This window comes from Astyanax mexicanus, chromosome 22 (genome assembly GCF_023375975.1).
Source record: "Astyanax mexicanus isolate ESR-SI-001 chromosome 22, AstMex3_surface, whole genome shotgun sequence".
Taxonomy (NCBI): Eukaryota; Metazoa; Chordata; class Actinopteri; order Characiformes; family Acestrorhamphidae; genus Astyanax; species Astyanax mexicanus.
This window is the reverse complement of record NC_064429.1, coordinates 31,008,561-31,032,903: the sequence shown is the minus strand read 5'-3', so window position 1 is coordinate 31,032,903 and position 24,343 is coordinate 31,008,561. Positions and strand designations below refer to the sequence as shown.

The 24,343-nt window shown below is 36.6% G+C and overlaps 1 protein-coding gene and 1 long non-coding RNA gene across 3 annotated transcripts in view; one reads left to right on the top strand and one right to left on the bottom strand.

The window, feature by feature from the left end:
• Positions 1-24,343, bottom strand: part of mapk1 (mitogen-activated protein kinase 1) — a 54,801-nt gene that overhangs the window by 17,845 nt on the left and 12,613 nt on the right. The window contains exons 2-3 of the mRNA XM_022667305.2: positions 13,616-13,798; positions 8,467-8,656 (exon numbers count right to left, since the gene is read on the bottom strand). Coding sequence (XP_022523026.1) covers positions 8,467-8,656; positions 13,616-13,798 — 373 coding nt within the window. The remainder of the gene's footprint in view (positions 1-8,466; positions 8,657-13,615; positions 13,799-24,343) is intronic.
• LOC125786898 (uncharacterized) lies at positions 20,366-22,404 on the top strand. 2 transcript variants are annotated; one of them, XR_007428883.1, is made up of 4 exons: positions 20,366-20,476; positions 20,601-20,692; positions 21,247-21,308; positions 21,492-22,404. It is a non-coding gene; the product is annotated as an uncharacterized LOC125786898 (long non-coding RNA). The 2 variants fall into 2 exon arrangements; XR_007428884.1 differs by lacking the exons at positions 20,601-20,692; positions 21,247-21,308 and adding an exon at positions 20,724-20,847 and having other exon boundaries at positions 21,523-22,404.

Here is a 24,343-nt window from a genome sequence, read left to right as displayed (position 1 = left end):
CATTTAGGGGTGTACTCACTTTTGCTGCCAGCAGTTTAGACGTGTTAAAAGCTGTCTGTTGAGTTATTTTTTTTTTTTTTTATAACAAAATTTTTATTTGTGGAAACACATAACATAAAAGTCTTTATACATAGTTGAGTAAATTCCACAGTTTTACACATAAAACAAAACAAAACAAAACAAAAAAAAAAAAAAAAAAAAAAACATGCTTCTGTAGATGCATACATATAGGCTTAATCAACAGGCAAGTAGGGAAGAAAAAAAAAAACAAAACGTCCACTCTTCTATTATAAAATGTATGGTATATAAATGAAAACAAAAAAACTTTTTTTTATTAGGGTTCAGCAGCCTAAAAATGTCCTGCAATGCAGTAATTAATAGTAGGGAGTATTATGTATCAGGGAGACTCTTCAGTTTTTCAAAGTACAGTATCACAGGGACCCAAGTCTTATAGAATTTATTACATGATTTTTTTAAAGAGAACTTAATCTTCTCCAGTTTAAGGAACAGCATTAGATCGCACAGCCATTGTGAGGCTAATGGGGGGTGAGGTGATTTCCAATTAAGCAGTATCCTTCTCCTTGCTAAAAGTGAAGCAAAAGCAATTGCTCCCCTAATCCTATTCGGGATTTGAGTGTTGGTGTTTACCAATCCAAATATGGCAAATTCAAAGTTCGGTGTTATTGTTATTTCAAAAGCTTCAGACAAGCAATTTGTGACTGTAAGCCAAAAGTTTGATAATACTGGGCAAGTCCAGAACATATGTGTAAGATCTGCTTTAGCAATATGACAACGATCACAATATTCATCAACCCCATCATAGATTTTGGCCAGTTTAGTCTTGCAATAATGCATTCGATGTAACACTTTAAACTGGATTAGATTAAGTCGAGCACATGAAGATGTCTTATTAATCATACTCAAAGCATATTTCCAAGTTGTATCAGGTAATTCTACAGCTAGCTCTGCACTCCAAGCCTGTTGTAATTGATCCATCCGTCCCTTATTAATATTGTTGATTAGGTTATAAATTCTTGATATTAAGCTTTTATTAGGCTGCGAAAGTTCAAGAATTTCTTCCCAGGTATTTTTTGACGGTAAAGTTGGGAAGCTAGCCCAATTACTGCGTATGAAATTTCTGATTTGGAGGTAACGATAAAAAGATGTGGAAGATAGCTGAAATGAGTTTAAAAGGTCATTAAATGAAGCAAATAGGTTATTGATGTATAAGTCTGCAAATCTAACAATACCTTTCCTTTGCCAAACTTTGAAAGTATGGTCCAGTATTGCAGGAATAAAAGAGTGATTGTTACATATAGGGCCTAAATTAGATAATTTGTCAAAGCCAAAATGCCTTCGAAATTGAATCCAGATTTTTAAGGTAGATCTGACTACGGGGCACAATGTATGATTAGCAGTAACCATGGGTAAACTTGCAGTGATTAAGGCTGGGAGTGAAGATGCAATACAGGAATCTGCTTCTAGTTTACACCAATTTAAATGAGGGCACTGAAACCAAAGCACTACTTTTTGTATGTTGGCTGCCCAATAATAATATAAAAAGTTAGGATATGAGAGGCCTCCCAGATCTCTCTGTCTTTGAAGATGGCTCTTGTGTATTCTGGGGGTCTTCCCAGCCCAAATGAATGACGAAAGTTGTTTATCAAGGGTATAGAAGAAGGCTTTTGTTAGGAAGATTGGTAGACTTAAGAATAGATATAGGAATCTAGGTAGGACTGTCATTTTAATACAATTAATCCGTCCCACTAGTGACAGACGTAATGCGTCCCATTTTTGAAGATCTTGTTTTAGTGTTTCTAAGAGAGGTATAAAATTTTTAGAGTATAAATCTTTAAATGATTGGGTAATATTTACTCCCAGATATCTGAAACCAGTTAAAGATGTATAAAAGGGTAAAACAGAGTTAGAGTTAAATTTGTCTATATTATTTACAGGAAAGCACACACTTTTTGAGAAGTTAACTTTATAGCCGGAAAATTTACCAAAATCATGTAACATTTTAATTATTTTAGATGTAGAAGATGCAGGGTCTGATACAAATAAGATTAAGTCATCAGCATAAAGAGATAATCTGTATTCTGTTCCTCTCCTGCGTATGCCTTGAAAATTATTAGATGTTTTTAGGAAAATTGATAAGGGTTCAATAGCGAGTGCGAATAAGCTTGGGCTGAGCGGGCAGCCTTGTCTGGTAGCTCTGAAGAGAGGGAAATAATCTGAATTCAGCCCATTTGTGGACACAGAAACTTTTGGTGAGGTGTATAGCAATTGAACCCATGATATAAATTTCGGGCCAAATCCGAAATGTCTCAAAACTGCAAACATATATGGCCATTCCACCCTATCGAAAGCTTTTTCAGCATCAAGGGATATAATAGCCTCAGTAAGTTCAGAAGTTGAAGGGGAATGTATAACACTGAGAAGTTTACGAATATTGGAAAAGGAGGAACGGCCTGGCATGAATCCTGTCTGATCAGGAGAGACTAGAGTAAGTATAACCTTTTCCAGTCTAGCAGAAAGAAGCTTAGCTAAGATCTTGACATCTACGTTCAGTAGTGATATAGGTCTATAGGAGCTGCATTCTTCTGGGTCTTTCCCTGGTTTTAGAAGAAGTGTAATAGATGCTTCTGTTAACGTTCGGGGTAGTGAGCCAGACTCTAGCGCATGATTGTACATTTCAAGGAGGAGGGGGGATAATTTATTGGAAAATTTTTTATAAAACTCAATTGAATACCCATCTGGTCCTGGTGCCTTACTACTTTGCATTTTAGCAATAGATTCTAGAATCTCTTCTAGTTGTATTGGCTCTTCTAATTGGGTGATTCTCACGAAAAACAGATTTAAAAGGGTTCACACTTGAAAAATTTCAAAAGGCATTTAAATATAAAATTTCTTTTTGTTATGCAAGACTAGGGTCTGAACTTTTTAGAAATACTTTTTTTTTTTAATTTTATAATTTTTTTCTGTATATTTTGCACCATTTTAGTCAGTCAGAGCACACACATTCTCAGTACCGCAACATGATAACACAGAACAGATATGGTTTAAAAGTTACACATTTGTTACTTTTTAAATAGATATTATTAACAGTTGTGCTCATATGTGTATATAACCCAGAAAATATTATATTTATAAGTTTCCCATTTTTTTTTATTTTATGATTTGTCTCATTACCGCAACAGATTTCATGATTCATGTCCTGTCTTTTCAGGATATTTAACTGAAAAATTACATGTATAATTTCTTATTTAGTACAGATGACCTATGAAGAAATACAATTTATCCAAATACCATTATAAACTAGAATTTGTTTTATAACAGTAAAATAATTAGTAAATAAATATGTGTTGCGGTAAAGAGAATGGTGTTTCGGTAAAGAGAGTCAATGTTTCGGTAAAGAGAGTCATTACAAGGATTCCTACTTAATTAACAATAACACTTTACACAACAAACACAGAGTGTGAATGCTGTGAATAAATAACAAATTCTAATGATGTACTTCTTGAGTTTTGTATGGAGTAGTAATATTGAACAAAATGTGGTATTTGCTGTTGAAAATTATTCTCAGTAAGACTCAAGCTGTGAAAATATCCTATTTTGAACTGTGTATTTTAATAAAACAAATTTCAACATACCTCATTAGACATAAATTCCTTAAAACTTTAAACATCACTGTATAACTAAATTGAAATGGAATGTTTAAATACAAAATAAGTAATTCAACATCTCATAAAACAACTTTTTTATTAAGTATTAATTTCATGACAGATATAAACATCAATGTACAACTAAATTGAAATTAAATATTTAAGTATGAAACAAGCAATTCAACATCTCATTAAACATCTTTGTATTAAGCATTAATCTCATGAAAAATGTAAACATCAATGTGCAACTAAATTAAAATTAAAGATAAAATTAAAGAAAGTTGTTTAATGAAATGTATATGTGTGTATATATATAAATTTCATATATATAATATATACATTTCATGAAACAACTTTTATTGTTATAAACTGTTAATAAAGGTTGTTTCATAAAATGTGTATATATATATATATATACATATAAACAGTTTATAACAATAAAAGTTTATAAAAATAAATTTCATGAAACAACCTTTATTAACAGTTTATAACAATAAAAGTTGTTTCATGAAATTAATATATTATATATATGAAAATTATATATATATATATATATATATATATATTATTATTATTATTTTTATATATTATTTTTATATCTTATGCGGAAGTTATATGGGTGTCACTGCCCTGCTACATAAATCTGTTTTTTATCTGAAATTGCATCATGTATTGTTTTATATATTGTTTATTATAAGTAAATAAAGGCTTTTTTATGAAACAATATATATATATATATATATAAGTTCATGTCACTTAAAACATTAATTTCTCTTTACCGCAACAGTGAATCTCTCTACCGCAACAGGCCTTAAATTGTTGCGGTGTATGAGAAGGCTGTTGCGGAGTATGAGGGACCTTAACCTTCTTTGATCTCTGTGGGGCCACCATGATGCCTGGCTAAACTTTTGCTAGCTTTTTGTATTTAGACTTTAAAAACCTTAAAAATTCCCAAAACACAATAACATTTTCATTTTTTTAAACATTAAAAACTAGCTGTTTCGGTAATGAGAAACAAAAAGTTGTGTATGCTCGCTGACAACCAAGTTTTTAACATTTATCTGGAGAGGTATAAAATTAGGTGCTTACCTGGTAGCCATCTTGGGTGTCATACTAAAAGGTGTCCCCCCTCTCAAAATGGCTGTTTTTTTCTGTTCCTTGTGGTCTTAAATGGTGCTTGAAAATTGTTGCGGAGGCTGAGAACATTGGTTCTGACCAAAGTTATTTTTCTAAATATTTTCTTTTCTTTTACCAATGAATTCCAAGTAATACATTTTTATTGACTGTAACAATTTACTTTATGAGATACATTTAAGTTTTTTATTATTTATTTATTTTAAATATTAAAATTGTGTAATTGAAGAGCCGAGATTCAGCAATGGACGCGTTGCGGTACTGAGAATTTCACACTAAATTATAAAAAATACATAATTTAAAATATCACAATGTCTACTTTTAATCACTTCCAATATAGCCTTTGATGAGATGTTTATAAACCAGTGTTTCCCAAATTGATAGCATTTACCTGTTCATCACACTCCTTAATGCCACCTCATTAGTCTGATTTCGTGAGAATCACCCATTTGTTCACGCAGTGCCAAGTCAACTTTGGGAAGTTCCAAGTCTTCCAAAAAGGAAATCATCTCAGACTGATCTTGAGGTGACTCAGATGAATATAACTTAGCATAGTACTCTTTAAAGGTTTTATTTATTTGTACTGGGTCTTCAGTTAGATCACCAGTTAGATTCTGGATCCGAGGGATAAACTGAGTCATTGCTTTGGCCTTCAATTGTCGCGCCAAAAGTCGACTTGCCTTATCTCCATTCTCATAGACATGCCCTCGTAGTCTGAGAAGGGCTTGTTCTGCCTTATCTGTAGATAAAAGATTATACTGTGATTGGAGTCTGATTCTCTCTTTATATAAGTTTGGACAGCGGGAGATTGAATATTGTTGGTCAATCAAATTTATATCGGTAATGAGTTGGGCTTGTTCACTAGTTCTGAATTTCTTAAGCATAGTAGAGCGGGAAATTATTTCCCCTCTAATAACAACCTTAAGAGTTTCCCAAATAATTGAAGGGGAAATTGTATCACTTTTATTTTCCAATATAAAGTTGTCCAGTGCATCACTGATTGAAGCACAAAAAGAGTCATCTGCTAATAATAAGGTATTTAATTTCCATGGGGGGCGTGTCTTATTTGCTGAAGGCATAATTAAATCTAGAGACAGGGGAGCATGGTCAGATTCCACTATAGGGTGATATTCTACCATTTTTATTGACGAGAGAAAGGTTTTATCTATGAAAAAGTAATCTATTCTCGAATAAGAGTGATGCACGTGCGAAAAGAATGAGAAGGCTTTTGTGTCCGAATAAAGACAACGCCATGGGTCTATACAGCCTATCTGAGAAGTGAATGTAGACCATGTCTGAGCAAATTTTGATATAGTTGACACTTTAGGGTTTGATCGATCCAACGCTGGGTCCATCACACAATTTAGATCCCCTCCAAAAATTGGCCGGTACATATTTATGTCGGGTAATAACGTGATTATTTTGTGAGCGAAATTAACATCATCCCAGTTAGGGGCGTAAATGTTCATTAGCAGTACCGGTGTATGGAAAAGTGAACCAGCAACTATTATGTATCGTCCTTGAGGGTCAGCGACTATTTTATGAGCTGAGAACAAAACCCTCTTATGTATCAGAATGGCAACTCCCCGACTTCTAGCTGAAAATTGAGAATGAAATATTTGGCCTATCCAGGGTTTTTTAATTCTACTATGATCAGTATTACGTAGGTGTGTTTCTTGTAGAAAAATAATTTCTGATTTTAAGGATTTTAAATGTGCAAATATTCTAGCTCTTTTAACAGGGCCATTTAGGCCCTTAACATTCAAACTCACAAAACGAGTAAGAACTCCCTCTTGTTTTGGGTTAGAATTAATCCTACTGCTCATTTGTATACTCATAAAAATAGCGGGGTGACTGAGTGTCTTTTCCTGCTTCGACCATGATGTATCATACCAAATTTAAAGATAATAAGTGGTGGACAACGTAAACAAAAACATAAAAAAATAAACATTACCTATGCTAACCTAACAACTTGGTTAACTGCAGGTATAGCTTAATCTCTTAATCTAACCCCTCCCGGTTTCAACAACAAACAAATCTCTTCACTGTGGAGGTGTCCATACCTTTTTATATATAAGTGAATACCTATACCTATGCTTGACGTTTGCTCAACTATTTACAATATAGGCAAAAATACGATTTTCTGAAATAACTATGAAAAGCAGGAGAATATTAATGTGCTTGTGGCAGACAGCCTGCCGTATAATACCGAGTAACATATCTTGGTATATACAAAAAGAGGTATTCTGTGAGCAGATAAACACAAGACAAAAAAAGAGAGAAAAAAAAAAAAAAAAAGTTACCATATCGTGGTCTTGGCCGCGTTTGATTAATTTAGTCCATCTTGTCATTTAGTTGGAGGAATTAGCCTAGACATGGTGCTGTTCTCTGTCATCTTTGGATATCCGCTCCTTGTAGAACTTCTGAGCCTCTTCTGGTGAGTCAAACGTAAAAGTTTCTTTATTGAAAGTAATTCTCAGGCGAGCTGGGTACAGGAGCTGAAAGCGCACGCCCTTCTCAAACAGGGAACACTTGATCTCCTTGTACGCCGCACGTTTCCTCGACAGGGCAGCACTCAGGTCCTGGTATAGTCTCAGAGAGTTTCCGTTGTACAGAGTTCTGTGTTCCCTTGCCCACCGTAGTGCCTTTTCCTTTTCTGTGTAGCTGTGAAAACATACAATGAAAGGTCTAGGTGGTCTGTCGGTTTTGGGCTTCGGTGCTAGTGAGCGATGTGCCCTCTCCAGCTTCGGGGGTTTAGCGAATACCTCCGTGCCCATAGCCTCCATTAGAACGTTCGAGATAAACTGTGTGGGTTCTTGGCCAGCTTCACTACCTTCAGGGATGTTTATGATACGAAGATTAGATCTACGCGATCTATTTTCTAAGTCATCCAAACGGTCTAACAGTGCAGCATTTTGCTTTTGCAAGGTAGTAATGGTAGCCTCAGCCTTAACAATTTTCTCAAAGTTCTCACCCACGAGGACCTCTGTGGAGGTGATGCGTTCGTTAAATGAGTTGACCACATCATGCAGGGAATCCACAGCACTCTGTATAGGTTTCACAGAGTTTTGGATTAGAACAGCAATATCCTCCAGCAGTCCAGCTCGGTGCTTTGCGAGTTCTTTTACTAGCTGAGTTGCCGAAAGGTGCTCCGGCAGTTCGTCCTCGCTTTGCTCCGGTTTGTCTTTCTCTTTGGCGCTGGCTGACGCCGCCATGGTTGCTAGTTTACCTGCTAGGCTAGCAGAAGCTCGAGTCGTCTGAGAGTGGATATTTTGCGCTTTTTGTTTCGTACTACTCATCTTGTTTGGTGTATCTCGGTCTTAGGTTCTTCTTATGCCTGATTAGATCGTTTTAGGCACAGTAATCACTGTAATAGCGAAATAAAAATGAAAAGGTATAGGGAGCTCCTCACACACGCGTCCTTCCTCTACCCTGCCATACCGGAAACCGTCTGTTGATTTATTTTAAGGTCAAAGAAAACTTACACTGCTATACAAGCAACACTGAGTCATATCAACGTGTATCTTTGATGTGTATAAGCCAAAGATGTATCTTCAGTGTTGTACGATGAAAAGATATTATAAAATATTTACAAAAATGTAAAGTTATAAGATGTAGTTTACATTTATAACTTAAGCTAATAAATAAATGAATGGGGTCTGTTCACCTTGAGGTCACAGGTGGTGTTGAGCAGCAGGTTGGAGGGCTTCAGGTCTCTGTGGAGGACGTTGGCCGAGTGGATGTACTTGAGCCCGCGCAGGATCTGGTACAGGAAGTAGCAGATATGGTCGTTGCTAAGATGCTGCGTCTTCAGCAGCTTGTACAGGTCGGTCTCCATCAGGTCCTGTACGATGTAGCTGGAGGGGGTTTGTGTCAAGGCTGCATCAGGACTGTTTGTAATTCTGTTTAATAGGCTGTTTACTGTTGGGCAAGCGGAAATACGTCTGTCCAAATGAAGTTAACACAACTAAATAAAACTGTTATGAATACTGCTCTCTCGCTCTCTCTCTCTCTCTCTCTCTCTCTCACACTCACTTACTCAGAGTGAGTGTGTGTGTGTGTTTTCATGCTACCTGCTTATTTACTCATAGATGATCAACTACAACTGGTGGGGTTGCACAGTATGTTTACTTGAGTTAAAATGTGATGTAGCCAATGTGTGATGAAACCATTATAGTAATGTAAGAAGCAACTAATGTTCGTCTGTGTATCTTTTACTCTACATACTTTATTATTATTATCCTCATTCTCCTTGTTATTGAATGCTAAGGACGCCAAAAGGAGGGACCACCATAGTGCAGCTATTCATATTTGGGTGGTTTGTTGGGGTGTGATAAGATAAAAACGTGACTATATTAAGCGTTACGCTTAAAACTGTCTCGAGGGAAGAAAAACAGTTCATTATGGATTTTTTAAGAGGAATCTGGCAACACAATAGCCATGTCTGCGAGTGCGGCGGCTGAGCAGTCAGAGCAGCTCTTAGCAGAAGAGGAAAATTCGGGCATTCGCATAAATAAACGGTAACAGAGTGACCAACAAGACACAAACCATATGTAAATACTGTAAGAAAATAGTGCCGTACACCACAGCTAATCCAAGCACAATGCTAAAACACTCTGTCCCAAGTGAGCATGTCTTTTCAACTGCAGGAGACATAGTTAGTGCCCAAAGGTCTCAAATGCTTCCAGAAAATGCAGACATGCTTTTTTTTTTGAAAAAGTATATGACCATCTATTAGTTGTACTAATCCTTTAGCTCTGTGCTGCATTAAAAATATATTCTGTTTGCACTTTAGGATTACTTGTACTATAACTGGTAGGGATGCACCGATACCACTTTTTCTTTACAGATACCAATACCGATACCAGCTTTTTTTTAGGTATCTGCTGATACAGAGCACAAATACAGATACCGACCCTGAATTAAATGCTTGATATATGGCTAGAAATACTGATATTTATAGTGTTTCATTTTTTATATGTAGTATTTTTGTCTTATCATGAATAAGATAGAATAACCTTAAAAGAACAACATTTACTGGTTGAGTTAATGCACATTAAAAAGTTTCAGAGCTATAAAAAAAAAAAAAAAAAAACGCCTTTATTATTAAAGATCTGTTAAGATGACTGACTGCAGTAGAAAATGATTGACAAGGAGCTCCTGCTGTCAATTTGCTTAATAAAAAGTGATTGACAACAAAAGTCTAGTATCTGATTGGCTGCAGTTGAAAATGATTGACATATGCTCCACCCTTTTCACACGCCGACTGGGGGCTCCGGCCTGCAGCATAGGCCACTGAAGCCGTGCCTCATTTTGTAGTCGGAGCCATGTTGTTTATGCCCATATTTGGGGTTCCGTGTCTAAGAGGGTCATGCCTATGGAAAATTTGAATGGGCTTTTCAAAAACTTACCTCTATCACATTCTGTGGTAAATAAATATGTTCAGAACCCTGTACGTTTTATTCTGTGTACATTTACCTCCTAAATAGCACTGGATCCTCTGAATCTCAAGATCGTTCAAGGGTAGTAATTAGAAAAATGCTAACAGAAAACAAAAACCATAGGCTTAATATGACTGGTTGTGGTTTACTGTTATTGTTATATATAGGACCTAGAAATTAATATTTTTTATTTATAGACTCAATTTGTGAAAGAAACCAGTTTATTGTATTTGAGTCATATAATTTTCTCAAATAAAACTTTTTTTTTTTTTTTTTGAAGTTTTCTTTAAAATATTTAAAAATCTCGTCTCATCTCGTCCTCATGAACCCAATATCATCTTATCTCGTCTTTTGAGATGAGCGTCTGGTCACACACCTAGTGGTGGGTCATTCATACTCAGCACTGCAGGGCCTGCAATGGTGTTTTTAAAACATTAAAAATCATACTTCTTTCTTTTAATTCATTTTTTTCCCCCCACTGAATAAGGTCCAATGATCATAAATTCTCTCAAACTTTCTGCAATGCTGGGAATCTCAGACAGCAAAATCTCTTTTTAATGAAACATTAAAAGGTCAGAGCTCTTTAATAATTGACAATATCCTCAACACGGTCAGAAAAGCTTATTGTGGCACAATTTCAGGACTGAATCTGCCCACCAGTCTCACGAAACACTCTGAGACTTGAGCTACACACAATCCGTGCCATCCCACACTCTGGCTCTGTGCAACCGGCCAAAAAAACCCTGGGCTGAGCGGCTGAGGAGGGGGAGGAACGCGCTGTGCTGCTCGAAGCCGCTGCTTCTGCCTGAGCATGAAGCTGGAGAGGCACCGACACTACACAACTGAAGAGGCTGCCAGTGACCCAACTGAACGCCTACTGACTATTGATTTCTGCGCTAAAATTAACTCTTTACTATGGTGTCCACTGCCTACTCATCTACAATGCTGTGTAAAAGAGCAGGAACCGGCTTCCTGTGCAGAAAGTCAGACTCTTTGTTTGAACCCAAGCGATCAGACATCGATTGAAGCAGCCGGTTTTGTTTAAACTGGCCAGCGTTCTCTGAAATTGGCTAGGTCTTGATCTTTTTAATTAAAATGATGAAATAAAATCAGATTAAGAGTCAGAGAAAAGCAGAAACAGCTTCTATTCTCCTGATGTAATGCGTATTGACATTAGAGGAGGCTGATTAGATTAACTCAACCTTGAGATGATATTTGTGCATATAATATTAGCAATAAGGACACATTTAAAGCTAAGCAATGCAGCTGGATACTTTGTGCATGTTTTACACTAAAAGCAGTTTATACTTAACCAAAAAAAATATTTTAACCAATTAAACACATCAAAAATGCTGCCTTCATAATTAACAATGCTAACCATGCAAAGTGAAAAGTATGCATATTATTATAATATTATTATTAAAAGTTAAATTTACTTTAAAAGGGTGTCTATGCATTATTAATCTGCATAATTATCACTATACAAGTGTCATGAATTGGTTTTAAAATAACAATTATATAATTTATCACAGTTATTTCTGTGACAGTATATTGTGCAAAAAAAAAAAAAACTGTTTTCCTATTTTTTTTATAACACACATCTAGACAACTTTGCATACAGCTTCATTAGTGAATGATTGACCTCCATTTCATAAGTAACTACTATTATTTACATATTCACTTCGATATGAATACTTCTGTATCTACTATAAATGATTCAGTAATCATTCATTATCCATTAAAAATAAAATAATATGTAAAATGAATGATTCAGGATATGTAATATATGGTTTTCTTTCTACTACAAATGATTCAGTGTCTATATAAATGAATCTGTATCTACTATAAATGATTCAGAAACAAATTTAAATATATTGAGTCTACTATGACTGATTTGTTAAAAATATATGGTATCTAAAATAACTAATTTGACATCTATTATGAAATAATGGGTATGTAACACATATGATTCAGTATTAATTACAAATGATTCAGTAACGGATTCAAATAGAATGAGTCAACCATAGCTGTTCTGGTACCTACTACAAATGATTCAGTAACTGATTCAAATGGAACGAGTCTAACATATCTGATCTACCACGACAGATCTGGTACCTACTACAAATGATTCAGTAATTGATTCAAATGGATTGAGCCTACCATGACTGATTCTGAATCTACCACAAATGATTCAGTGCCAACTAATGCTTTAACTTCTCCTACAAATACATCAGTTCAATATGAACAACTGGCATCTATTCATGTGCAATTAGATAACTATAATGTAAGATGTGTCCTCTACCACACATGACTTCATATCCATTACAAATGATTCAGTCTGAAAGTCTAAAAAATGAAGATTTCACAGGACTGTCAACTCCAAGTCTGGCAAATTACAGCAGATAATATGGTAATATGGTAATATGGACACACAATTTAAGTACAATCTGATAAGATATGCTAGAGCCTCAATTAAAGCTACTCCAAAATCTTCCTTTTTAATCTTCATTTTAATAATTTCATACTCTAGACAAATCAGACTGGGGAATCTCTACATGAAGAAAAACATAATTCTGAATGAGTTTGTATCCAATACAAATGACTCAGTATGAATCATGAACAATTAAGTTATGATTCTGTATCTACAACCAGTAACTGCTGGTAATTATTTGGGGTTGTAATTAATTCAGTATCTTAAACAAATGTTTCGGCATCTACTAGAAATGATCCGACATTTACTATTTATGATTCGGTATCTTCCAGGAATGTACGATTCTGTATCTACTTTGAATGCTTGAGCATCTACTACAAATAGTGCTGCCGATGTTCACGATTAACTCAAATTACAGTTTTAATGCGACTCATTGAGTCAGCTCAACCCAAAGCAACCAAACACCAATTTTTTTTACAGGTAAACCTAGTTTTGAACCATTTCTTGTCATCTGTGGTTAAATGTTTCTTAGGGGAGAAAATATGATTTTTTTTTTTTTTTTTTGAAAACATAGGCCATAATCGCCCAGCACTAACTACAAGTGATTCAATATTTTCTACAAACAATTGCATCTATGAAATCTATGACTGTCTGATTAGATATGTATACTGTATTATTTGGAATTGATTACACATGATTCCATATCTGTTTTAAATTATGTGTGTAATAAAGTGGATCTGTAGCATTAGGTAAGACAGGGTTTAAGTGTGAGGCATGCACAGAGAGATACTAAAGGTAATGTTTATGTCAGTATGAGTTTGTAAGTGTGAACGCCCTCGAAAAAATCGCTCAGAAAATCAGGTGGAAGGACAAAAAAAAAAAAAACCCAAAACCACAAAACCACATGTGCATCCTGTAAACCCAGGCTGGCTCAGAAAGGATACACATCTTTCATTTGGTCGATGGAGGGGGCACGGATGATGTCATTAATGCTGATGATGTTCTCATGTTTGAAGCGGAGCAGGATCTTGATCTCGCGGAGAGTGCGCTGGCAGTACGTCTGATGCTCGAATGGGCTGATCTTCTTTATGGCCACACGCACTTTATTATCCCGATCATATGCCGAACTGCGGAGAGAAAGAATAAGAAAAAAACATTAATCAGTGAAGATGTTCATTGCTGACAGCTCAATAATGACTACGATGCTTCAAAAACGTCCAATTTAATTATGATGCCATTTAATTATACTTAATTTAGGAGTTGGTAAAAAATAAAAAACAGAATGAATTGTTTAAAAAATTCACTTTCTATCACTATCGAAATCTAACAATTTTTTAAAATCCACCAAATTTTCCTCTATATATTCGTTCTTTAACTCCTGTTAGCAGTAGTGCTTATCATAATAATCCAAGTAATAATCATATTAACATCACTACTGCAGTGTTAGCATCGCTATCACAGCATCAAAGGCTTTACTACTGCAGTGTTAGCACCGCAATCACAGCATCAGCTGCTTCATTATTGTAGTTTTAACATTGCTATCTCAGCTTCACTACTGCGCTGTTAGCATCATTATCACAGCATCAGCTGCTTTGTTACAGCAGTTTTAGCATCGCTATCACAGCATAAAAGGCTTCACTGCTGTGCTGTTAGCATCACCATCACAGCATAAGCTGCTTTACTACTGCAGTTTTAGTACTGCAATCAAAGGATCAGCTGCTTCACTACTGTAGTTTTAGCATCGCTATCACAGCATCAGCTGCTTTACTACTGCAGTGTTAGCATCGCTATCACAGCATCAACTGCTTCACTACTGCAGTGTTAGCATCGCTATCACAGTGCCAACTGCTTCAGTACTGCAGTGTTACCATCACTATCACAGCATCAGCTGCTGCACTATTGCAGTATTAGCATTGCTATCACAGCATCAGCTGCTTCACTACTGAAGTGTTAGCATCGCTATCTCAGCATCAACTGCTTCACTACTGCAGTGTTACCATCACTATCCCAGCATGAGCTGTTGCACTATTGCACTATTAGCATTGCTATCAAAGCATCAGCTGCTGCATTACTGCACAATTAGCATTGCTATTACAGCATCAGCTGCTTCACTACTGAAGTGTTAGCATTGCCTAATCCCAAATCCCAAATATTAAAAAAAAAAAAAAAAAAAACTCTTAATGACTCATTAACTCCTCATTTTACATTACAAATGAATCTGTCTTTTAAATTATCCAGACAGAACACCCGAAGTGTTTGTGCCATTTTTGATGTCTGGATCAAAACCAGAGACTTCAGTCCAGTCTAAAGACGTCAGGCAGTGTTGCCATAGAGATTGTGCGGAATTGACAGTAAACTAGAAGAGAAGAACGCAAACACCCAATCATAGCTGACCTTCAGCTCCGTCTCCTCATCCCGCTCTCTCTCTCTGTTTATCTTACTCTCTGCATTTCTCTCCCTCTCTCACAAACAACACAGTACTCCCCATTCCTTCCAGCTTCCGGAGAATTCTCCCACAGTCATGTTTATTTGTAAGTCAGTTAACATTAACAGAAATGCAACACTACTCTCTGCACACCAGAACAGAACACAGCGGTGATAAATGGGTTTGTGTAACACACTATTGCAAAACTGTCTTTTTCAGATATTCACAAGAAACGGTTACTGGTTAATAGCGATTGAGGACCACATGATTAGTTTTATATTGTAGATTCTTTAAAGTAGCACCTCTTGCTTAGATGACAGCTTTGTACATCTTAGCATTTTCTGGAATTCAGGCTTTCAGTTAACAGCTGTGCTAAACTTGTCAAGAGCGAATTATTTGAATGATGGTCAGTTAATCCAAAAAATGACCAGAACTCTGAAAGTATCATCAAGTGCAGTCACAAAGACTATCAAAAATGTTATGATGAAACTGGCTCTCATCAGGATTTGCCCAGGGAAGGAAGAGTAAGAGTTACAGCTGTTGCACAGGATAAGTTACCAGATTTACATACTGCTATCCATGGCTTTTGGCAAGTTAGTATAGAATGACCACACATTAAAAATCTATATTTTTTACTTAATGCAACTTTAACGCAAAAACTCAGTCCTGAACATAAACGCAGGCAACTCTATGCACATTCCCACAATTCTGCTCCACTACTGCAGTGGACAGCCTGGGGTTAGCCTAGCGATTAGCACTCCAAACCACTGCAGTCAACACCACTCAAGAACGAAGGCAGGAGGAGGGATTGAGGGGGGTATGGTGTGAGAAAGCGAGGGAGAGAGAGAGCAAGAGCGAGAAAGAGAGAGAGTGAGAGAGAGAGTGTAAGGGAGTGTAAAAACGAACGAGATGGAAAAAAGGGAGTGATAAAAAGAATCCAAGAGAAAGAACGAAAAGAAAGAGAGAGATATGGTTTCCACAGAGACGGAGGAGACTTTGCGGAGAGGAGTTATGCAACAGGCTGTTGCCATGGCGATGCCAAAGGAGGGGGGCGGAGACGGGGCTGAACGTTGGTAGTGAATTTACACTGAGCTCCGACAATGCCCCATACCCTCGAGGGCTTCGCCCTTAAAAGACACTGAAAAGAAAGAGAGAGAGAGGAAAAAAAAAAGATGTAACGCTGATGAGACGTGCCACAATATAATAAATAATAAATGCGTCTATAAATAAACAAGGCCTTTCTGTAAATCTGCCTCTCTAAGAAGCGAGGCAGCGCTGCGTTAACTCAGGAGCAGAGAGGGGAGTAAATCAGCTGTCCAAGCAAAAAAACCCATGAAGAAGGTCCGATCCACCACAGACATGCTTGAATTGAAAATTAAGAACTTTAAGAAATTAAGAAATATTATTTAAAGTATCATCGTAAATACATCTACCAGATAACTGATAAGAGGTATTTCTCACCATATTTATTCTTTTTTTTTTTTAAAGGTCCTGGTCACCCCAGGTGAAAGTTTCATTTTGATTAATTCTCCTTCTGAGTTTGACAGTTGTGCCATCCCATAATTTGACTGTTGTCCTGGACCATCCAGGTCAAACTGAAAATCGAAAAAGGTTCTACCTGTAAGTGTGACTGCTTTGCCAAACCTCAAGTTTTGTCCACTGTGCCGAACCTCAAGTTCTGGCCATCGTGCCACCCCTCAAGTCCTGTCTGTTTTGCCTCCCCTCAAGTTCTCACCGCTGGGCCACCCCTCAAGTTCTGGCTGTTGTGCCACCCCTCAAGTTTTGGCTATTGTGCCACCCCTCAAGTTCTGGCTGTTGTGCCACCCCTCAAGTTTGGCCAATGTGCCACCCCACAAATTTTGTCCACTGTGCCACCCCGCAAGTTCTGGCGGAAGTGCCACCCCTCATATTCCAGTCATTGTGCCACCCCTCAAGTTTTGCCAATTGTGCAACCCCCTCAAGTCCTGTCTGTCGGGCAGTCAGGCCACCTCTCACATTCCAGCCATTGTGCGACCCTTTAAGTTTGGGCTATTGTGCCACCCCTCAAGTTAAAATCTCAAACTAGTGAAGATTTTAATCAGTTCTGCTCAGTTTGGCAGGACAAAACGTGACACGACGTTACAAGACAAGAAACGACAAGATAAGACAGCATTGAAATGCTGATTCTGACTGGTGCTCTCTTTTCATGTCTATAGGTCAAATCTGGTTGTTTAAATTCAATCAAAAAACAGTGAAAGTGTCAAGATTCTTGATTTATTTGGTGAACCTTTCTCATGTGGGTTTTGTAATTGCCATCCCTGCTTTAAATAGACTTAATAACAAGAGTCAAAATTGATGGTCTAAAGGTACTGAATGGCATTTGTGAAAAAGGGCTACACATTAAGGACAAAATACTATTACTGAGTGTGTACTGCTATGCACTACTACTGCATTGTGTACATGTGTATACTTTAGCTTTTGTGTGAAGAGGTGGAGGTGTTTATGTAAACATGCGTGCACGTATACAGAGGTATTTACCTATAACTAAAAACAAGAAGGGGTTAACATGAACTTAAGGACCCAGGAAGACTGACCATGCAAATTTCAGAAGAGAACAAACACAATTTGTATACTAGAAGAGGAACAAGATCACTTGCACGTTTCTAAGATTGTTACCAATATTAAAACTATAAGTATCAGCAGATATTAATACTGGTCTATGCATTAGATCATAAAATGACAAAAAATTAACCTAAAACCTAAAAAATAACATTTATCTTAATTTTTGGGACAATACATTGTCTAAATAAAACTGCTGTCAAGATGGGACTATCAAACCCAAAACAAAAGAGATTTAGGCAAAGGTATTACACCATCACTAGTGCATTGTGGGAGGTGTGTGTGCTTGCGTATGTGTGTTTTATTCAAGGTCTAGCAGCATGGCATGTAAAACTCATTACTCAGTCTAAACTAAGTGCAATCAGCATAACAGATCAAAAGCCGGAGCGCGAGTCTCCAACTCCCCGTATCCCTTATTTCAGACACTTGCGCACAAACACTCCACACAACTAAAAAGCCTCTCGCGCACTCCTTTTCACTCTCTCTTTTTTCTCCCTCTCTTCATCCTGACACACTCCTTCCAGTTAGATTGAATGGCGGCGCGCTGACGTCACTGGCAGAAGGGTTGCCATGGAGACTGGCACCATGGCAGAGTCTGGCATGGAGTCGCAGGCCTGGCAGTAGCCATGCAGCGAGCTCTCCGCGAGCAGCGGCGTGCGTGCGACTGCGCAGGCGAGAAGGAGCTTGTAGAAGCGTGGGCTGCACACTGGTGGTGCGAGGCCTCATGGCCAGTGTGTACTTACACACAGGGTGTGACCGCATGACTGCGGGTGTGTGTGTATACGTGTGTGTGTGTGTGGGTGTAAAGAACAGAGTGATAAGGGCGTCGAGGTGAGAGGAGACAAAGGTTGAGAGCTGGAAAGCGAAAGTGTGCGAGAGGCGAACGCACGCCTGTGAATGAGTGAAAGTGTGAAATCTGTCAGATTGTAAACAGCATTGCCAAAAAATGAGAAAAAAAAGACAGTTACGTAAATCTAGGAATGTAGTATGAATGCACTAAAAGCAGGGACGCACCAAAATGAACATATTTGGATGAAACCAAAACAAAACAAAATTAAACTTTTGTTTTAAGACAAGTTATCATTAAGTTTGCCCCTTTTTTCAATGTTATAGCCTAAAATTTCAGTTTGTCTTGCTTTTCAAAGTAATTGAATCCAGCAGAAATACCAACAAAGCACATTAGCCTCAGCAAGGCCAAATTGTGTTGGAAATTTACCCCAGAGGTGCTATTCTAATCATACATGCACTTCAGCAGTGCTATTCTAGACACATACAGTATTTACCTTAATAGTGCAATTACAGTAAAACGTCTATAGCAAGTCAATTTTAACTATACGTTTAATTTAGAACAGCAATTTGAAGCATAAATTAACCAAGGTACTGTTTTAATCAATTCTAAGCTGTTCTATCTAATCAAATCATACATTTCCTTTGATGCGCTTTTCTAGTCAAATATTTACCTCAGCAATTCAATTTTAGTCAGAAATCTACTTTAGTAGTGTGATTTTGTCAAATTTACTTCCGCAGTTCAATTTTAACCATGCATTTACATCAGTATTGCTATTCTAATCACAAATTGACTTTAGTAGTGCTTTTCTAGTCAAACATTTACCTCAGCAATCTAATTTTATTTTATTTAAATTTTGTCAAATTTACCACAACAGTCCCATTTCAACAATACATTTCCCTTAGTATAACAATATTAATCATCAAAACTACCTCAGTACTGCTATTCTAATTATAAACTGACCTGAGCAGTGCTAGTCAAATCATACATGAATTTAGCTGTGCCGTTCTAGTCACACATTTACCTCAGCAATCACATTTTTGTCATAAATCTACCTTAGCAGTGCAATTTTGTCAAATGTACTTCAGCAGTTCAATTTCCGTCACCACATTTACCTCAGTGGTGCTACTCAAATGTTTCATTTATTTGTGTAGAGTGTAAAAATGAACTTAAACCTGCAGTATGTTGGCTCACCGCTGGCACTCCCTCTCTCTGTGCATTTGCATATCAGCATGTATCCAGTAACAAATCTAGCTTGAACAATATACACAATAATCTTGGTAATGCACGGCATGATTTTAAATATACGTACTGGTCATTTTGTGGTATTGCATGTTTACAATGGGTCCACACAAACTTCTGCACCTCATTTTACTATTAACACTGATAACTATCTGTGGAAGAGCTGCAGCAGTCACGGTCACTGACTCAGACAACACAATCAGAGAGAGAGAAACAGACAGAGTGAAGGGAGAGACGCAGAGAGAGGATATATTTAGTGGGCTAAGCTGAGGGGACGGGAGGACAGACGCTGCATTTAGAAGGCAGGATCTAATGCTCCGTTCACATTTGCATTTCTTCTTTCACACTACACTACAGGATTGTTCAGACCAGCTCTCAGATCTAATGGGACAGATGGTAGATATCTCTGTGCAAGTGCAGGAGTGCTCTTTTATAACATATTCTGTTTTCTGTTATGTATCTGCATCAGGGTACTCTGAGTGGATATAGAGAAAACACTACAAACTTCTCACAGATAGTGAATAAAGCAGGAAATTAACCAAATCTTATTGGAGCAGCATTACTGAGGTAATTGTATGACCAGAATCACAGTGCTCATGTAAATTTATGATCAGAATCACAGTTTTGAGGTACATTTATGATCAGAATCACAGTGCTGAGGTACATTTATGATCAGAATCACAGTGCTGAGGTACATTTATGATTAGAATCACAGTGCTGAGGTACATTTATGATTAGAATCACAGTGCTGAGGTAAATGTGTGATTAGAATCACAGTGCTGAGGTACATTTATGATCAGAATCACAGTGCTGAGGTAAATTTATGATCAGAATCACAGTGCTGAGGTAAATTTATGATTAGAATCACAGTGCTGAGGTACATTTATGATTAGAATCACAGTGCTGGGTACATTTATGATTAAAATCACAGTGCTGAGGTAAATGTGTAATTAGAATCACAGTGCTGAGGTACATTTATGAATAGAATCACAGTGCTGAGGTACATTTATGATTAGAATCACAGTGCTGAGGTAAATTTATGATCAGAATCACAGTGCTGAGGTAAATTTATGATCAGAATCACAGTGCTGAGGTAAATTTATGATCAGAATCACAGTGCTGAGGTACATTTATGATTAGAAACAGTGCTAAGGTACATTTATGATTAGAATCACAGTGCTGAGGTACATTTATGATCAGAATCACAGTGCTGAGGTAAATTTATGATCAGAATCACAGTGCTGAGGTAAATGTGTGATTAGAATCACAGTGCTGAGGTACATTTATGATTAAAATCACAGTGCTGAGGTACATTTATGATTAGAATCACAGTGCTGAGGTACATTTATGATTAAAATCACAGTGCTGAGGTACATTTATGATTAGAATCACAGTGCTGAGGTACATTTATGATCAGAATCACAGTGCTGAGGTACATTTATGATTAGAATCAGTGCTAAGGTACATTTATGATTAGAATCACAGTGCTGAGGTACATTTATGATCAGAATCACAGTGCTGAGGTACATTTATGATTAGAATCACAGTGCTGAGGTACATTTATGATTAGAATCACAGTGCTGAGGTACATTTATGATTAGAATCACAGTGCTGGGTACATTTATGATTAAAATCACAGTGCTGAGGTAAATGTGTAATTAGAATCACAGTGCTGAGGTACATTTATGAATAGAATCACAGTGCTGAGGTAAATTTATGATTAGAATCACAGTGCTGAGGTACATTTATGATTAGAATCAGTGCTAAGGTACATTTATGATTAGAATCACAGTGCTGAGGTAAATTTATGATCAGAATCACAGTGCTGAGGTACATTTATGATCAGAATCACAGTGCTGAGGTACATTTATGATTAGAATCACAGTGCTGAGGTAAATGTTTGATTAGAATCACAGTGCTGAGGTACTTTTATGATTAAAATCACAGTGCTGAGGTAAATTAGTATAGCGCTACTGAGGTAAATGTATTATTAAAATCGTAGTGTTGAGCTAAATGTATGATTAAAATAGCACTGCTGAAGTAAAGTGTTGTCAAACATAGGTGTTCTTAACTCCCTATGTTTCACTTACTTAAGTAAATACCTATTATTCCATGCAGTGGCACTAATCAAATGAATTATGGCAAACCTGGGGTAAAGAATAGAAGTTGTGAAATTCAATTTATTAGTAAAACTGACACAAATAAATCCATAATTCCAGTGCTTTACTTATTTAGGAGCATTTCATCTTCTTCAGTAACACAGATGCCATAAAGTATCATAGAGAATTGTCTTGTTATATATATTGAGTATTGCAGGATCACAATATTGTGATACCATTACGGTGATAATTTTGTACTGTGATATCATCATATTATGAGATGCTCTGCAGAAGGCTGAACTTTTCCAGCTCGGTACGGCAAACAGCAGATAGAAGAGATAAACTCTCACCCAGCAGTCAAATCTCTACACCGAGACATGACATCACCCACAGTAGGCCCCTAGTTCACACAGAATACAATGGACACACACACACACACTCTTACGGGAACCCACCGCTTATCCCTGTGAACACTCACTTTCTCTTTCAGTCCGGTCCCACCCTCTCACTCTACAGCTGAATTTCTTTCATTCTACTGTTTCCATTCTTCCTTCCTCACTCTCTCAGACAATCGCCTCTCTTTCCTCTCTCATACACAGCACTAGTCAAAAGTTTACACACACTTTAAACCGTGGTTTTTTTTTCCATTATTTTAAAATTAGTTCTGCATTGTTGATTAATACTAAAGTCTTCCTAAATATAAAGAAACACATACGGAACTATTTATTAAACAAAAAAGTGCTAAACAAACCAGAATATACTTTATATTTTAGATTCTTTAGATTTCACATCTTGGTTGGATTCTCTCATTTAGCTTTATAACGGAGAGTCACCTGGAAATCAGGCTTTCAGTTAACAGCTGTGCTGAACTCAATAAGAGTTAATTATTTGTTAAATTTCTTGTCTCTTAATAAGGTGTGTTTGAGAGCATCAGTTGTAAAGTTGTGAAGAGGTAGAAATACAGGTCTACAGTGAATAGCTCTATTTGAGTAATGGTCTAATCCATATTATGGTAAGAACTCTTTAACTAAGTAAAGAAAAAAAATAAGAAAGTTTTAAGAACTTTCAAAATGTCCTCAAGTGCAGTCACTGCAAACACCATCAAAAATGTTATGATTAAACTGGCTCTCATCAGGACCTCCCCAGCAAAGGAAGGGCAAGAATTCTCTCTGTTGCACAGGATAAGTTCTTTAGATTTACCAGCCTAAGAAACCGCTAAAAGTTAACATCTCCCCAGATAAGAGCACCTAAATACTTCATAGAGTATTTTGGTTTGTTGAACACTTTTAAGTTACTACATGATTCCTTATACCGTGTTTCTTTATAGTCTGGATGACTTAAGTATTCATTTACAATGGAGAAAAAAAGAAAACTTTGAACATTGGCTGTATATGCTCTCTACTGGTTCTGTGTGTCTGATGAAAAGTATAATCTCAGTAGATATAACTCTGCACTGCTTATATGTTTCATTTTTGTAAAGTTTAACACAAGTTCAAAGGTTTTTCCTCATAGAAAGGAAACAATTAAATTCAATTGTTACCCACTACTGTGTAATAATAGCAGTAAAAAAGTTCCTTTTGCAAGCTAATCCAGTTTTTAAAAAACTCTAAAGCAAATGAGGTTAAAGTTTAATGCCAATGAATGGGGTTTTCCTTAAAACTGCAAACTCAGACCTTAACCCAGACTACTTATATTTTAGTACCTTCAGTGTGTATCCTGTGTTTTTTTTTTTCCAGAAGCAGCAGCAGCATCAGTTTACTCAGTTTACTAACTATCCCTTCACAAGCTGGGAGTTTTTCAGCTGAACGAGTATTACGAGCTGTACAGGACTAGAATAGTAAAGTTAGTTTTCTTTGTGTAAATTTCACTCATACGTTTTTGTTTTTTTCCGTTGCTTCAATTGAATGAAGTATTCAATCGAACACAATACTTTTTGCTATGGGTTAACCCTCCAATTTAGTAACACCCTTTATTCTCTGGGTCATTATGATTCCAGCAATTTAAACATCCAAAAAAATATTATAATTCCAGATAATTAAACATGTTAGAGAAGTTTACTTACCAGTTTTTTATGTTTATTTGACAAATTATCAGTGGTTTTGGTATTATTATTAAGTGTTTTATTAATATTATATAAGTATTATAAGTATTGTGTTGTTAAGTCAGGGTCTAAACTGAAGGTAAATTTAGAGAAAGATAATAAAACTGATTGTAAAAGTGAACTCGACATTATTACCACACAAATATGTGTAAAATATAGAGATTTCATATGTTTTACGCCAACAAAAAGTTAATATATTTGAAACATCTTATGTTTTACTTATTGTCTTTATCAAAGGCTTTAAACATTAAATGGGGTCAAATTGACCCCAAAGATAATAAGAGGGTTAAAACAATCAATACAGTTCTCTATTCCTAACACAACTGAACCACAGCAGCTGTAAACAGAGGCAGCCTCTGATTCTCTGGTTTTGAGCGCTGCAGGAGGAAAGGCGGGCGCTCCGATGGGCTGAGGAGGAAA